The sequence below is a fragment of the Microcebus murinus genome, chromosome 10 (assembly GCF_040939455.1).
Source record: "Microcebus murinus isolate Inina chromosome 10, M.murinus_Inina_mat1.0, whole genome shotgun sequence".
NCBI classification, from domain to species: Eukaryota; Metazoa; Chordata; class Mammalia; order Primates; family Cheirogaleidae; genus Microcebus; species Microcebus murinus.
This window is the reverse complement of record NC_134113.1, coordinates 80,167,084-80,185,569: the sequence shown is the minus strand read 5'-3', so window position 1 is coordinate 80,185,569 and position 18,486 is coordinate 80,167,084. Positions and strand designations below refer to the sequence as shown.

General features: G+C 33.8%; 1 protein-coding gene across 13 annotated transcripts in view; it reads right to left on the bottom strand.

Annotated features, from left to right (window-relative positions):
- The window catches only part of SOX5 (SRY-box transcription factor 5), a 1,016,716-nt gene that overhangs the window by 195,429 nt on the left and 802,801 nt on the right, over window positions 1-18,486 (bottom strand). For all 13 annotated transcript variants that reach the window (XM_076007578.1, XM_076007575.1, XM_076007577.1 and 10 more), the window contains one exon: window positions 16,095-16,163. In XM_076007578.1, the coding sequence (XP_075863693.1) occupies window positions 16,095-16,163 (69 nt within the window). The remainder of the gene's footprint in view (window positions 1-16,094; window positions 16,164-18,486) is intronic.

Sequence of the window (18,486 nt, the reverse complement as noted above, 5' to 3'; positions counted from 1 at the left end):
GTTATTGCCTTGATATCTGTTATGAAAGTAAAAGATTTAAAATTTCTTTAACAGGTACGTTATTAGCCTCCTTAAAATATTTTAAAATGAAGGACACATTCAAAGTTCAAGATATTTAACAATTCTGTAAGATCTTTTGGCAAAGGAATCAATAAAAGTGATCAAACAATAAATATGTGTGTATGCGTTAAAGACTTCAAATAGAAAAATCATCAAAGTTTTAGTATATTACCACTCCATAATGTTACTAGAAGACACTAATGAGACGAAACAAAAAACCAAACTGGTGTATAAATAATTCTTCTGGTATATATACCTTGCTTGAGCTTTGTAAAATATTTTCAGTGAAAATAAATTTTAAAATTCAAGAATTGTTTCTTCCTGAAGACATTTCAGTTTCATTGTGAGGCTGTAAACACTTCCTATGCTAATCTTTGCATCTAGAAAAAGAGATTGGACAAAAGGAATCAACATCTTCAGGTCCATAATTTCAGGGACATGGCAGAATTAGATAACAGTATGTTAATCTAAATTGAATGAGGATGGTTGCAAAATATGTTTTCATAAACTATGTTTGCTCTCTCATCTTTTCCAATGAAAACTCAGATAATTTTGATTTTTCCAAAGCCCCTCTGCCTCCATTTTCCAGTTATCATTTCACCATTTACTAGCTTGTATCAAAAATGTTATAAAACATCAAATTTAGGGTTATGTTGAAAGATTTTATTTGTTTTTGCATATTTCTTCTCTATTTTCTCTGACCAAGTCTCAAAATGAAGATAATGAAAGCAAGAGAAGAAAAAAAGGAAAAGAAAGTCTGAAAAGAAATCACTACTAATGAAGCTAAATGGAGGAGACGGGCAACAGGAGAACATTAATTCCATCTGGCTCTGAGTATGGAACTAAAAAAGCTTAGCAAAGAGGTACCTCTTTCTCATCTTAGAATGTAAAATTCTGATGACTTAATCATATAAAGAAGGGGCAATGGGGAAAATAATATATATTATCAGCAGAAGCCTTTGAAAATCTCAGAGTGGGCAAAGTGACAGCATGCATGCTTTTGAGAACTTTAGTTAATTGCACAACTTGTAATTTGATATTCTTTAATGTAAAAATAACACACGAATGCCCATTTATTGGCTTCAATATTTACTGTTTTTTTCCCCCTGCTATCAACTCTTCTTATGTTACTTCTATGATTAGGACTCAATGCTAGAAGAAAATTATCAGATACCTGAGTTGTGTCACAACATGGATGAGCACACATTTATTAAATGAATTAGAATCTATTTGGTTATTACTCAAAGTGGCATTTATTGGCATGTATTAACACTGTATCTTATAGTGGCCAAATATTATAGAGAAATGTAAATAAAGTATAATAATGATAGTATTGTGAGAGAAATGAGGTTCACAAGGTTTCTAAGCTCTTATAACTATAAGAATTACTAGCATTTTCCTGTTACCAGGGTACCAATTTTTTAAAGAATGACTATTTACAAAAAAAAAAAAAAATCTGATGAATGGTTACTTTTACATTGTGTTCTTTCTCCTAAATTCTTACTGATACAATCTGTTGTCTAGGAATGATTTTGTTTCACAAGCATTGGAATAATTGGAAAGAGAGCAATCGGGTAATAGTGTAAAAGAGAGGAAGAAAAACATAGGAGGTAGAAGACAGGTTAAAGTAAGACATGTTGATGAAAGTAGCTGTACACCTGAAGATCATCCTGTAATGCATTTAAGAGCAGTAGACTTTTTTTTTTTTTAATCACAAAAGAGACTTCATTCAATGTCTCAGGGGATAAAGATTTAGAGAAATGTCTTGCTTTCCTGTTCCTTTACATGAATGAAGCACCTATTACAGAACAAAACAGAAAGAATATTTAAAAATAATAGGAATCTGAAAGATAAAGCCTTCAATAAATGATAGAATAGAAGCATATCAAATATCCCAAATGGGGAGGCTGGAGAATGGGCATCATTTTAAAGTAAGAGAAGAAGTAAAATCAAGGGGAGAATGGGAAAATACTTTCCTTAGCCAGAATATTCATTTCCTAACTTAGGTTTTTAAAACATAACAAGAAATCAAAGAGACCCTTTCAAATAGTTGAGTTTTACTGTGAAAAAGCTTCAACTACTCTTTATCAAAAGAACATATAGCAGAAGTTATTTTCATATTAAAACACCATTTTTTTCCTTTCTTTATTTGGTTAGTTTATAGATTTTAATGTTATGATATTAAACATTTTGATCCAAAATGGGTCAAACAGAGATACTAGCTCACTGTAAAAATGGTCTTTTTTTAAAAAAAGGATCCATCATGAACCAATGACATAAATGTTGTTAAAAAGCTTTGTATGTGTATCTTCCAAAATGAACTACTGATAATTTTAGTGAATAAGAATTTAAGATTCCTAATTGTTCTCTAAGCAATGTGTCATTTAACAACTTTTATGGGAACATTCAAATGTTGTTTCAAATTTCATTAGCAGTAGATTTTATATTAGTTTCAAATTCTAGATAAGATAAATTTAATTTGATGGCCTCTGCAGAATTGCTGCTTATTTTGTGTTCATGAGTACTTATGACCTTGATCTATTTAATGGATAACCAGAAATAAAGTAAAAACCAGAAAAACATAGTCTATACCTAATTAGTTATGGGACTTGGGCATGGCCCTTGTCATTTTTGGAACATATCTTTTTCATCTAAAAAAATAAGAAAATGTTGGACTAGGTTATCTCTAAGATCTATTTTGCTATAATAATTATTGACCAAAATGTTCTAATCCAGAATTACTCAAAAGTGTTGGTCTGTTATGAGATCAGCAGCTTATCCTAGAATATAAACCACCAAACCTCTTTTTTCTTCAAAAAAGAATTGCAGTGAAAAAGCATATCTGCTGAATTAAAGTGAGTTTAATAAGTTTCTTATATTTTTGAGGACCTGTTCCAGTCCTCAGACCATTTTGAATTCCACACTGTCCTAACACATTCTTCTTCCTACTCACTCAAATGATTATCTTTTAGCATATCCCAAAGATTTTACAATAGTGTAAACATTAGTTGTCTTCCATCCTATAGCAATTGAAAAGAATGAAATAATTTGTAGGTTACAGAATTACATCCTTCAAGCATGCAATTGGCTATTTATTAAATAATTAAGAGACTATACATTAAGTTTAGCCTACCAAGACACAGGCTCAAGCCAAGGAAGCTTGAAGAATTAACCATGTATATGGTCATTGTAACCATGTCTCCAAACTAAAATTGGGACACATGGTCTGACAGAAAGAGAGTGAATTTAAGGGTTATGAAACTGAAACCAGTTATTTAAGTAGACAGCATGGTGTTTGCAAAAGGGTTTAAATCATTGAGGTGCATCTATCTTATTATAAAGGAAGAATAACTTGTGTGAAAACACAGATAAAATATTTGAAACATAAATGTCCCAGAAAATATAGAACAGAATATACATGTACTATACACATAAGCTTAATCACCAAATATGAAAAATTGTTATTTTTATAAAGTCCTATTTGTCGAATTGTAGCTCTTTATATAATCTTTATAATCATTCATTAGAATAATTTCAAAATAAGGTTTAAATCAAAAGAAGAAACATACTTCTTCCCTATTTCGTTACATAACAATGTTGTTTCAGTTAGATATAACAGAATATTTTAAACATATATTTTAAATATTAAATATTTACATAAGAAGGGAAAGGGGAAAGGCAAATTGAAATTCTCCCTCAGCATGAAAATTACTATCTATATAAGTGGATGACATTTTTATTATTCAGGTGCTTTGAGAGATCCATTTTGCCAAAGCTAGCTGCTCGTATAAATAATGTTGGAGATCTACAGTTACATATTTTTAAATTTGGAAATTTCATCACAAATGTGTGTAAATGATTTAACCATTGCTTCATTTCACAAACTGTGACCTTAACAACAATGCTTTTTCTTTCACTGCTTTGCAGATATTTTCTTGTGAGATAATTTTTGTTCCTTTCCATATATGCACAGACATATACCACATTTCTATATACATTACTTCATTTTAAATGTCGTTTTGTACTTCTGAGTCTGACTGATGTAAGATGTTATTTTGAACATGCCAAAGCATCTAAACGGCTCCAGTCTTTTCTTTTCAGCCCGCATTCCTTGATAAGTGGCAAAGCTTCCCACTTATCAGTCACTCAAAGTGACTGTAGCTGTCAGTTGTGTACAAAGCGCAATCAGTTTGGAAGCGGAGACACCAGCATTTTTCTTCTCAGCTTGAAGCAAACACGTTTTGACTGCTAGTCATTCAATTTTAAAGCATCCTCAATTAGGGGCGGATAAAGATATAAAGAAAACACATCCTAAACACCTCCACCAGGCAACAGAAAAACTTTATTGTTATCTCCTATCTCCTGATTTACCTTAAGGCAGCCTCATCCTTCCTCTTTTTCTGGCTGAACGACACGGGTGCTCATGACAACACACCCTCTACCATGAAAAGATTGCAATAATACATTATACGAACACTCTGAGAAACCTTCTCAGCCTGTTTATGGTTTCTTTTGTATTCTCTCTCTCATCGCTCCATAGAAAAATCAAATAATTTACCTTTAAATTATTAACAAAACAAAATTCAATTTTTCACAACTCACTTTGTTTATTTGTGATCAACTTTTTATTCACTGGAAACAAAATTCAACTGAATAATAAGAAGGAAGAAGAAAAAAGTTAGCCAGAGAAAGGAACTACGTGGAGGAGGGAGGTAATAGAAAAGATAAAAGAAATCACAAGTGGCTACGTGAGCAGCAGGTATTGGCAAATATAGGTATTGGCAAAGCCATGAGAAGGAATACAGAAATAGAGAATAAAATAATGTATTCAGAAGTAAATGGTAGTTATTAGAGAAGAAAATTAAATAATATACATATATATATACACACATATATTTTGGCAATAAACAGCAAGTTAAAGTAAGCAATCAAAAAAGACATAGAAACCTGAGTGAGGTTATGTGAACACACATTCAACTCAGAGTGCATACACATATTAATATAAATCTATAATTAAATGCATGTGTATGATATCAAAAGTAGTGTATCTCTTGTGGTTAAACATATATATGTATTATGAAAGTTAATTCACCTCTTCTAATTTCCTATTTAAGTATAATCACAGAACCAACATAATTTTAAACAGACGATATTTATCTGTTATAAATGTAGCCTCCTTTTTTTTTTTTGCATTTATAGGTGGTTTGATTATATGCAATATTTGCACATGTGGAACACTTCCTTTCCTTATTTGTAAGTATTTATTTTCCCCGTTTATAAAAGGGCAACCTCTTGCCTTGTTTACTGCAGAAAGCAAAACTAAATTACTTTTTTAAAAAATCCTGCCATGTTTGTTTAACTCAGTCTGATAAGACCAATTACTCTTATTTTCTAGAGATTATCTGAATTAAATCATTCATTACTACTGTAGTGAAAAGAGGGGGGAAGAAGGCACTTTTTCAGTTTACAAAGTACTCAACTGTCAGGGTCTCAGAATCATACACAGACACACATACAGACAGTCCTCAGTTCTACTATCTAAAAATGGAGATGATACCATAAATTGTCTGAGTTCTTAAGATGATAATGTGAGATGACCTCTGTAAAGTGCCAAATATTTAACAGGCAGTGGGCTGCATAAGTGATCACACTAACTTTTTCACTCTTTGTAATGACAAGTCCAAAAGTTACTGAAATGGAATAACATTTCAAAGGTAGTAGTAGTAGTAGTAGTAGTAGACTAAATAGTTCATGGCTTGGAAATCTTGGCTAAGATTACTAATTTAAAAATTTATAACACAGAATAAAGGGGAAATTGCTACTGAAACCACTAACTTTTAAGATAGGAGATTTATGCACCTGAAACAGGTGGACACAGTTACAAATTACATATAGTTGTAGTGAGTGTTGGTTACCTATTTTTTTGATGTCTATCAAACATGTATATTATTTCAATCGCTTGAGAAATATAGTTATTACCTTGCTTATTATTTTTTGTATACTACATAGTGAGTAATAGGATCTACTTTATTCTTTCATCTACTCAATCGTTCAATAAATATTTTTAAGTTCTCATTATATGCCAGGAACTATTACAGGTATTTGGTTACAGCAGTGAGCACTACAGATAAAATATTTTTTATTTTTTATTTTTTATATTTTTAAGAGATGGAGTCTCACTATATTGCCCAGGCTGGACTTGAACTTCTAGGTTCAAATGATCCTCCCGCCTCAGCCTCCAGAATAGCTGGGACTTCAGGCATATACCGCTATGCCTGACAAAATCTTGGACCCCACAGAAATTATTGTCAAGTGTGTACCGTGGTGGTGGTAGGGGTTCAGCAAAAAGATAAGTAAATATAAGGAGGATAATAAGGGATGTGAAAAGTAAGAATGATAAGACAGTAAAGCTTGCCCTGGGGATGCATGGACTATTTTGGATTGGGTTGTTAGAGGCAGCCTCCCCGAGAAGGATGACATTTGAAGAGATCAGAACAATATGAGGTTCTAAGTTATATAATGAACTAAAAAAAGAGAGCATTCCAGGCCATGAAAATGGCAAATGCAAATGTCCTGGTGATAGAACATTCTTGGCATGTTCCTAGAAACCAAGAAGGACAGGTTTCTAGGGTGGAGAGAATGAGGAAGAGAGTTAGAGAGGCTGGCAATGGCCCAATCAAATACAGCCCAATAGAATAGGGTATGGAGTGTGAATTTATTTTAGATGAAATGATTCTGAGTGTGGTTAGAGCACAATCATATTTAAAAGATCACTCTAGCAGCTATGGGAAAGATCTACTTAGAAGGTCAATAGAGGAAGTAGGGTGACCAATTTAGTTAGAAGCTTACTGCAGTAGTCTAAGTGAGAAAGGATGGTGACTTAAGACTAGAATGAAAGTGGGAGAAGTTGAGCAATTGACAGATTTTTGAAGATAAAACCAATGTTGACGGATTAGTTGTAAGGTATGAGAGAATGAGAGGATTCAGGATGTCTCCTAGGTTTCTGGCCACAGAAAATAGGCAAATGGTACCGTATTCAGCGATAAAGAAATTGGGAAGTTTGGGGAAAACATTAATAATTAAAGGATATGTTTTGGAGATGTGAAATTTGAGGTGCCTATTAGGTTTGCATTTAAATAGGCTGAGGGGAGACGTGAGGGGCATTTAACTCTGAACTTCAGGAGAGAGATCTAGGCTGGAGAGACAAATTCCAGAATACTACTTTCAGGATGGTATATAAAGCCATTAGCCTAAATGAGACCATTTTATGAAGTACAGATAAAGAAGTCAGATGATGGAGCATTACAGCACTTCAGCCTTTTAAGGATGGGAAGAGGATCCACCCAGTTAAGACTGAGAATGGGAACAGAACGTTAAAAAGAATAATTACATTATGGTTTTTTGGGAGTCCAACGGAAGGGTATTACAAGAAAGTGGGAGTGATCAATCAAGTGCTACTGTGAGCTCAAATACGATGAAGACTGAGAATTTACCACTTCTAGAATATTCTTTGTAGAAGAAGCAATCCCAGTTTTTCCTTTTGCTTCCCCTTCAAGGGAAAACCAGGGATAATCGTTGTGTCATAAATGTGTCCTTAACTACCTATTTATCTTTCCTTTACCATTTTATTCACTTGTTTGCCTTTCTTTTCTAAAGAAAAAGAGTGAAATACATACTCACAGACATAATGCAAAAATTTAACTAGTCTCTCACTGTCTGTAAATTACATAAACATTCACCAGCAAAAACTCAAAAGAGTAGAAGTCAGTACTCTGTTTAGGGAGCTGAAGCAAATTTGCCATGTTTTAGGGATGCCTGGAATATATGTCTTGAATTGTGATGTAATTTTAATTGTGCTCTTCATAAAATAACTCATTTTATGTTAACACTCTTCTAATTTCATTGGCATGTAATTTTCTATCTATTTGTTATCTCTCTTCAAAAACAGGAGATAGAAATTCTCTCTAAACATTTTGTGAGTGCTCCCAGCTACAGCATTTATTCTAAATCCACACTAATGAGTAAATCAAGGGGACATTTAAAAAGTTGTTCATTTTAGGCCAACATATTGACTTCTGACCCACATTCTCCAAATCTTTCTGTTGTTGTTGACTTGCTTTGTTTTATTTCCCACTACTTGATAATTAACATTCCCAGGGTCTTATCTAACCACTGAGAGACCCTATTTTGTTAATAGGCCACGGACTGCAGAATCTCAGTGAAAAACAGTGTTCAACTTTGTCCACAGGTAATTGTGTTTGGGAAAAGGTTGAAAAGTCATGGGAAAGACTGCTATCAGTCTGCTCTCTGGGCCAATCTCAGTGATTCCAGAACTGCCACATTTACATTTGTGAAAAGCCAGCTCCTCTAGACACATGGCAGATTTGGATAAAATGGTCCCAATGCTAAAAGCCCACTGGTTCTATGGCTCTGTAATTTCAGTTTACATGCAGATTTCTCCTCTTTAGACCATAGCAACACTAACCAGAGACTAAACAATTATCTAAATGGATTAAGTGAACCCAGGATTCAATTCAGAAATCACACAGCAAAGACCGGAGAAGAAACACAGAAATGGCAAAGAAATGGGAAAACAGAAAAAGGAGCACAATGAGGAAATTTGACATTCCAAATAAAAAATGAAAGTAAAAAAGAAAAAAAAAATCTGCTTCCATTACATGCATTTTTTATGATTTTAGGGAGGAAGCCAAATCAGGATGAATTTCAAAACCAGGACTGCAACTTCAGAACTCTGTTATCAACACCACTTCAATATAGTTATCAACTTAAAAGCAATACAGCCTGTTTTTTCGACTAGGGTCTCAATAAGAATATTAAAAACTTTAAAATCTCAAAGTCATAGAGTGGTTAAAACTTCTATATACATATAACCTATCATACTTGATAAATTCATAAAAAAAAACAGGAGGTGAGAGGGCTAGGAAGCACATATCAAGGAAAAGGGGATTACAGCAATTTTATCTATTCATGAGCATTTGGAGCAATTTATGGAGATAAAAAGACCAATAACATGACGAGGAAAAAAATGAAAAAAAAAGACATTTGTAAACCCTAGGCAAGAACAAAGCTACAAAGATAGGAATACCCTATTAGATTATCCAGAAAACAATGTATACATTTATATTTAACTGTAAACACCATTATTTATGTTCAGCTTTTAGGATTGAACAATAGGTAAAGCACAATAAGTCCCTGCAAGTGTATATGCACACATGCACAACCGAACATACATTAAATTCAGAATAAACATACAGATAACAGAAACTGGCAGTTAGGAATAAGAGAGAAGAGATGCCACCCTCATCTGACAAGGCAAGTGTTATGAGACACTATTTATACTTGGTTGAACAATAAAAGGGGTACAAGTAAAGTAAAGATTAAAAGTATCTATTAGAAGAATTTAAATCATATATAACTACATCTTGAGGTGAGAGAGGGGAATAGGAGAGGATATCAGAGTGGCAGTCAAACAGCTAAGTAAATCTCCATATTTCCAGGTTAATGATATTTAAAGTTGATGCGTCAGAAATGGTACTATGTTATAATTATATCTTTGATATAGAAGTATTAAATAAATTCTAGGAGACATATTAGAATATAAAAAAGATTTACAGTCCCTCTTCTTGAGTAAAGGATTGGGTACAGTATAGAGGACTGGGCTTGGTACGATTGCCTTCATTACTTTCCAGTACTCTTTTGGCCATGTAGCATGTGTTAGAGCAATAAAAATGAAAATACATATGCCTATCAATCTATCTGTATCTCTGTCCACAGAGACAGCTTTGCCTTGACAGAGAAATAAGATGAATGTCTGGACTTCTACCATTAGATAATCTCCAGGAGACCTATTTAAAAAAAAAAAAAAAAAAGAACACGAAGAATTTCTAAAGTGGTTCCCTCTGAGTGAAAGGACAGAGCTCCGGTCAGTTATCCTTTAGGGCAGACCACCTGTTTTCTCAAATGGAAGTTCTGATTCAAGAAAGTACAAGGAAGAGGGTATAGTCATCCTTACAGCCACTTCTTTTTATCTCCATATTTCCTCCTCTACTAATCTATCTGAATGCCAAACAACCGTGTCCTGTCCAGTTATTGGTACATTTTATTTCAAACAGCAAAACATATAGTCGGAACTGAAGGAGTTAATACATTTCCGTCTCAGGCTGAAATGCTACCTTAATTGCATGGTGTTTATTCTTGGCATTTCCAGTCTCCTAAAGGGACAAGGTTACTTTGTAATCCCTTTGTGCTCATGTATGTGTGTGGGGTCTTGTTGAGGGAGGTAAAATGCTTCCAACTTACCACACTCAGGGAAAGAAATCATAAATCAGCAGGTCAGTCAGGTACGTACTATTATTTCACCTTTAACATTATTATGCTTTCAATACAATATTTCAATGGATTTCTTTCTGCATAATAATTTATCAAGAATTACCAAAACTCTAATGAGCTCAGAGGACTTTGGCTCCAATAAAATGAAACCTTTATCACAAATTGGTTGAGCCCATGACTGCAACTTAATCATTCAATTGTATATAAGTCAAGTTGGATTTTCACTTTGGAGGAACAAGTTCCCAGGGAAAGAAAACTCATTTTATAACTTTGGGCCATTATGACTTAAATGGAAGAATATTGGTGAAATATTAATAAAAATGAACTGGGCCAAAACTCGGGTAACTTGAAATCCAGCCATCGTTTCACAAGTAACTTCTGTGACATTAGGAAAATCTTCTAACCTTACTTGGTTTCAGTTTACAAATGTCAAAATGAGAGATAGGTCTAAATAAAGGCTTTCTAAAAACCCCTTATAGTTCTAAAAACCACATGAAGTTGGAACACTGAACTCACAGTTTTCAGTGACTACTGTCATGTAGATTGTAGATTATATTCCTTTTTTTTTTCCTAGAAATTCTCCTCTTGCTGGAAACATTCATTAAATCATCAAAATACAGAAAGCACACATCTTTCTCTCTAATTTCTCAGGCAAAAATTGTTAGCATTGTGTGCTTAATACATACCAGACATGATTCCATTAAATCCTCAAAGTAGCCAGATACGAGGTAGGTATTATAGTCCCCATTTTATAGACAGGAACAATGAAATTCAGAGGGAGTAAGCAATTTTGCCATGATCACACAGCAGATATCAGGTATGAAGATGCGAACACTGAATTCAGGTGTATTTGATTCCAAAATCCTGCTCTCAACATTTTCTTTAAAAAAATTTTTAATATAATTAAAATTGTATGTTATACAGATAAATATAATCCTATACTACCTAAAGAACCAAGTTCTTTCCTATATAATATGGAATGCACACTGCCCAACTAAGAATACAAGAGCATGGAAATATTTCCTTTGCTCTACCCTTAGCTCAGACAGAATCAGTGACCCAAAGCTATGACTAGTCCTGCACATGCTTACCTTATGAATCAGAAACAATGACAGAGGAGTTATTAAATACCAATTCTTTTGCTCCCAAGAGAACACAATGAACAATAGTTAGAAAAGTTAATCAGAGAGGGAAATGCATTTTTGTAATCTCTTATTGAAGTTCAAACACTGATCCCCTAGTATGGGAATCGTGATAAATATACAGTTTAAAGAAGTAAAATATCTTTAAATTTGCCCTTAAAAATCTCTTAAGTGGATTTCACTCTAGAGCACACTGTTGGATTAACTCTCCTAGTTGCTGACAAGAACCTTAAATTCTATTAAATATTATTGAAAAAAAGTAAGAAACTCATAACTAGGACAAGCTTCTTATATATCTACCCAAAGCTATAAAAACCCTATCCCATCAGAAGCTGCAACATTATTGACCAATAACAACTGGCTCTTACAAAAAAAGAAGCTGCAACATTAAAGGAAACTGGGATATCCAGGAATACTCAATTTATTGTCATGATGGAATTTGAGTAGAAGTTTCTCAATCACTTACTGTAAAAGGCTTTAGTGTCAGTTAATCAGGTCAAGATGAACCACTGGCCTAGGATCATTGTTGGAAACATAAACCCTCCATCAATATTAGAAACAGGTTAATTTAACATGGAACAGGAATTAGGAAATACAATTGCTTAAAGATGGGCACTGTAGAATAATCAATAAAGTAAGAGAAAAATAAGTTTTCCCCTCAGAAAAAAATCTAGAAAGGTATTTTCCTCTCAAATATTTACAGATTTCATATTATGTATGAATATACATTAAAAGTTAGCTAGATATATTAAAAGGAAATGCAAAAATGTTCTATCTTTTAAGGTCAATAAACAAAAATACTGAATGAAAATATTGCCAAATAGTAGAAAAAGAAGACGGAAACTCCTTAGTGTTCCTAAAATTGATTCTTATAAATAACTGTACATACTTCCTGAGGGAAGATGGATGTGTCTGATATTATGACATGATTTTATTTGTAAGGTGTACTGATTTATGATGTTCCAAAGAATAGCAGAAAACTTTTTAAATTCTTCTTTTAATCCTAATGAGTTATATGAATAAACCTGGCAGAAGACTGTAACCCTATAAAGTCTTTATAAGGAAGAAATGTAGATTGAGTTTTCAATCCAGTTAGAATTATGCAATTTTTGAGCTCAGGTTGCTTTTTAAAGAAACAGTTCATTAAGAACCGATCCTGATTACATAAAACTGGTTCACTTGCAAATTGTTATGGCATTTTCTCTTTGAATAAATACCTACCATCACTCTTTTCCTTAGGTGTTGAGAAAAATTAGAATTAACAGGCCAAGAAAAATTTTAAATAATATGGTTATTAGAATATGTGAATGTGCATACACACAAACATACAAACTTATTTGTGCTTTTTAAATCAAATGATATATATTTCATATGGAATAAAAAAGTATAAATTACATTTTTATTTATACATTCTCCTTTAGAGAGATCTCACTAAAAGAGAGGAAAACATTTGGGAATATTATCCTTCCTATCATTTAATATATCCATCAAGTATAAAAATTTGTCCTGCTCTAATTCTTAAACTATCAATCTAAATCACCTAACAGATCTAACACAACTGTATGCCTTTATTAACATTTGAACTAAGTTGATGTCTTTTGTATTTATAATTCAAAGAAAAATTTTAAAGGCAGCCTTAATTGTGGACTATAAGAGCAACTGGAATGCATTGTTTTCTAAAGTCTGGGGCAACAACAATGGTACAAAACATCTAAGAAAATGCAATCAGGAGGAATAATATAAGTTGGTGTGTTTATTTCTACAAGGTGTTAAGGTTCCGTATTTAAGGAAGAAAACACAGATCAAAATACAAGAGTACTTTCAAATAGCAAATAAAATAAATCTATGGTAAATTGTTATGTGAGCATTTGATTACGCATTTTTGATTAAAATAAATTTTATGTTTTTTATAAATTTTATTTCCCTCTACATTAGCAGGTTCTATTTTTACTCTTCTTCATCTTTGCTCTCTGCTTCCTAGAAAAAAGAAGCATTGGGAAGAAAGAGAAGAGGGAAGAGAAAATATTCTAAAAGAAATAAGGTAAGGATTTATAAGGGGAAAAAATGGTTCTGTTCTACATTTTTAATTTCCTATTTCTACACATGCCACTACATGAGTGCTTCCCATAATTGTTTGAACAATCTCTCAGTAGACTAAATAATTCAAATATATTGTGACTTTCATAACTATTAAGTGTTTGTAAGACTGTCCCAAATTAACAATTTACAAAATATATTTTAGAACTGTGCTTTTAGTTAATGAATATACTAGAAGCTGTGAAAATGAATTCCTTTCAGATTGTCAGTCTTGCTCAGTACTTATTATTTGTTGTCTGAAATGTTCCCTGCTTCCCAGACTTTTTTTCTTTTTTAATAGTAGCTTGATGGGTTTTGACTCTGTTAGTTTCATTTATCTGCACTAACCCTGGAAAGGGGACAAATACACATATATTTCAACATGTCTGAAAAGTTTCCCCTAAATTACTTTCAGTGTGACTTTTACTTCCTTTAGGGACTACCCCTCCTGCCCCTCTGTGAATTTGTGGAAGCCAACTGATTAACATTTTGATTAAATAGAAATTCTAAGCTTTTAAAACTCTCATACTTGGCAAAATTTATATTAGTAGTTAGAAAACTTTGCTTCCAATCCAAGTTCCACCGGTAACTAATTGTGTGATCTTGAGCAAGTCATTAAACTTGGCCTTTACTCTCTGTATTCCAGTTTCTATAATCACATCATTTCTAGGACAGATAATTTTTCCAGTACCATTCATTCAAAAATGCTCTGACTTATAAATTATAGTACTCCGTGGCACTATAGAATGGACCAATAATCCATCCATTTAAACTCATTGTCATTATACAGGGCTTAAAATCCACATTGTGAATACAGTGGTCATAATGTAGAATCATTCCTAAAAAAAGCATTGACGGTACTGGCTAATGTAATTAATTGGTCAGAACACAGTTTATTAAGACTTATACATATTTATAATATGGATTTAGATGTACTTTTGCAATTCTGTTTAACAAAGGACTTAGTCTTATAGAAATTATAAAATTTTAAAACTATTGGTACCCTCATCAAATTGCAGTGAAACCAAGTGACTTACCGCATTGCTGATTATGGAATTATATCTTATTTACGATGAGACATTGCCATAACAATTTCAATACATTATCTTTTTAATATTTAAAAACATTTTAAATGCAGATAACCTTGTACAATCAACTAAAAAAGACATTCAAAGTCAGTGTGTTCTGCCTGAACAACATGAAGTCCAATGAACAGTTTTAAACTATTGAAATGAATAACCATACTCCAGATATGAATAGATAATAACACATTAGAAATGTGTTGATCATAATTACAGTTAAGGAAGGCAAAGATCCCTGGTTAAAACATCTCACTGATGTCCCACTATCTCACTGAAGCTGTCACCAGCTCACTAAAATCCCAATTAGAAGAAGAAAGGATAAACACTGACTGGGCTGTTAAATCCAGAGTAAAGAAATTAAGTGTACCTGACACAAGTCGATTAAATGGGAGAGAATTTGTTGGCAAAGAAGTTAAAACATGATTCATACAAGGATAAAATAGTCTTGGCATATTTGCTTCTGTCATTTATGATATTTACTCCTAATAAAATGTTCTGAATTCTCGAGACGTAACTTCAAGAGAATGATGAATTCCTCTCCAGATTAGCTGACTGCAAATCTAACAGTTACCTCCAGATAGATAGTGTTACAGAGGTTTGGATTCATAGCTCCAGAAATTGAGTTCCTTGATAGTAATAGCAGGTAGGTTTTGAGCACTTACCATGTGCCCTGAAACTATGCCAAGGCTCTTTACTCCATGATTTCACTTAATCCTCAAAAATCTCTAGGCAAAAAGTACATTTCATAAAGTAAATTTTCATAAAGGGAAACAAAGCATTTTGTCAAAATTCACGACACTAGCAAATGGTGGAAATAAGACATCCCTGATAGCAATATTTTTTCCTTTCTTTTCTAGTACAGTTGTTTCCTTCCTTCTTATATTTATTTTCCTTATCATTGTGAATTTCCATATAACAAAAATACGGGGGTTGCAGAGCCTTCGGACTTGTTTTCTCCAGGCAATACCACAAGTAAGTCCATTTGAACACCAAATCATTCCCTTCCCTGTGTTCCACCTTTATCACACACGGCTCTTGGGCACACAGTAAAAAATTTCTTTCTGGCCGTCTCTAACTTTGGTTCCCTGTGCCTACCCTTTTGAAGACCATTTACAGGCACATTTTAAACATTAAAGTCAAGAGAAAATGAAACATTTCCCTGCAGTAATTTCTTCTCAGGGTAAGATGAAAATTATTGTTAGCTTGTTTAAACTGAAGCTCCCTGGCACAGTAGGGCCTGTGACAGATATCCGTAGCACGGGAGGTGACACGTCATGAATTGGGCTGAAAGTCATTTTTATTTTGGAGGTCACTTCAGAAAGGTCATGTAAGAATAAGAAACAGCATCTATTTTTTTTTTTTAATTGAAATTAGGATTTCTGACCTGGATCTGTTGCTGGAGCAAATTGATTTTGTGTTGTTGCTGCAGAAGCTGCTGCTGTTGTCTTGCAATCTGTAGAGAAATTGTACATCAAACATTTAAAAGTATATTGCAGTCACGGGGGGGGAGGGTTGAAATTATCAATGTTCTGTTTCTTAAGGTTTGCTATGACACTAGTTAAAACGATGAAAACAGATGTGCCTGTGGCTCCAAATTATCAGCAGTTCATCCTTAAGAAGGATGAACAAGCTATTTAGTCTTTGGGAACAGTTAATGTTCCTTTTGGCCTAACATGAATGAAGCCTAAGATACTACGACGGTGAAATTTCCCAGAAAGGAACGTTAGAATTTCAAAAATCCCTCTTCCCGGTGATGTATTCAGAAGGCACTGCCTCTGATACTGTCGGACAGTCTCTACAACAGCAAGAGTGTTGCATAAACAGGGGGTTGTTGTGACTTAGGAATTCAGAGTAACCCAAAGTATTATAAGATACCTTCCTTAGTTTGGGTGTGTTTGGGGATTTTTTGGTATTTTCTGGGGCTTTTTTTTGGTAAACACTGTTCTCATTTCTACTTCCTACAAACCACTCATCGTTGACTTGTCAACATACTCCATTCTGGTTTCTGTTCCCATTTCTCCATCGAAATGTTTCTTAAGGAGGTCACTGATCACTTTCATTTCTAATTCCGAAGTGTTTTTCAGTCCTCCCATTTTGACCTCTCATCGGAATTCAACACTTAAATGCTTTCCCTTGAGCCTAAACTTTCTCCTTTGGCTTCTATGACATCACACTTTCGTGGTTTTGATCCTATCTCTCATGTCTATTCCTTCCCATTCCCCTTTCATGTCTCTGTCCAGCCATTAAATGTAATTCTCTAAGGCTCAATTTCAGATGCCATTTTTTCCCCTCTTTACTTCCACATGTATGCCGAGTGCTTCTAAACTTGTTTTTCTAGCTCCAGACCCATTTATCCAGAAACTTATTCAAAGGTACTCAAATTCAACCAGTCTGAGACTAAACTGGAGATCTGGCCCTCCATATAGTCATCTTAGGTATTTTCTAACCTAGGGAACAGCACAATCACTCCCCTGTTATTTGCACTCATAACACCCTCTGTATTTATTTAATACTATGCCCCATGCTATGATTTTATATTTATTTGGTGTTTTCCTTTTATTAACATCTTTTTGTCTCATAGGGTAAATCCATAAATTTGTTGAGGGTAGGGACCATGTGTATTTTCCTCCCTATCAGCATGTAGCCCGGTACAAATGTGATGTGGAATGCATTAATGAATGCATAGGTGAGAAGAAAAATTTAGACACTTCATTATATGATATAGGGTAGAAAACCTTCCTATGAAAGTATCTTCTAATCTTATGAGACTTACCACACTCTCATAAACTCTAGATCTTATTCTCAAGTTATAATCACTATCATTTTCATTTAAAAAATAAATCCCTTAACTTCTAAATTTAAAACTCAGGGAAAAAATTTACCATGAATAAAAGTAAAGAACCTATATGATGGGATGGGTCTACAAGGCTGCACAGTGAAAAAAAAAATTTTTTTTCAGAGATAGGGTCTCACTATGTTGCCCAGGCTGGTCTGTAATTTCTGGCCTCAAGTGATTGGCCTCAGCCTCCCAAAATGCTGGGATTATAGGTGTGAGCCACTTTGCCTGCCCTATAATGAATTTTTTTACATTTTATCTTTGGAATATGGTAAAAGAAGATAACTCTTTTTTTCCAAAGAAAGGAAACGAGGTGGTAGAAAAAAAGAATATTACTCTTTCCTCAAGTCTGGTTCCTTCTTCCCTCATATCAATATTTCATGGTTATATTTAAATCTTTTTAACAGAACATTAAGACTATATCAAAAGCCTGACCACTTCCTACCTCTCCACACTTTCCCCTGTTCTAAGCCATTGCATCTCGCCTGGATTGTTGCCACAGTCTCCTGTTTGCTCTTTGTGCTTTTGCCCTGGCTCCCTACAGTCTGTTACCGACCAGCATCAGAGATCTCCTTTTTAAAAAATACAATTGTGTCATGTTCTTTGTCTTTTCAAAATCCTTCTGTCTTATTCAGGGCCAGTGTCCATATAACAACTGCAAGGCCTTTTATGATTTGGCCTGCTACTGCCTCTCCAAATTCATCTCCTCCCTCTCTTCCTTTTGTCACTCCACTTGATTGCATCACATTCTGAACTGCCTTTTGAACATACCAAAGATGCTCCGAACTCCCAAGGATACTCCTGCCTCTGGGCTTTTGCACTTGCTTTCCCATCTGTCTGGAACACTCTTTGGCTAGACAGCCCCATGGCTCACTCTCTCACCTCCTAGAAGTCTCTGCTCAAATATGCTACCTGGTCAATGAGGTCTTCCCTGAGCACC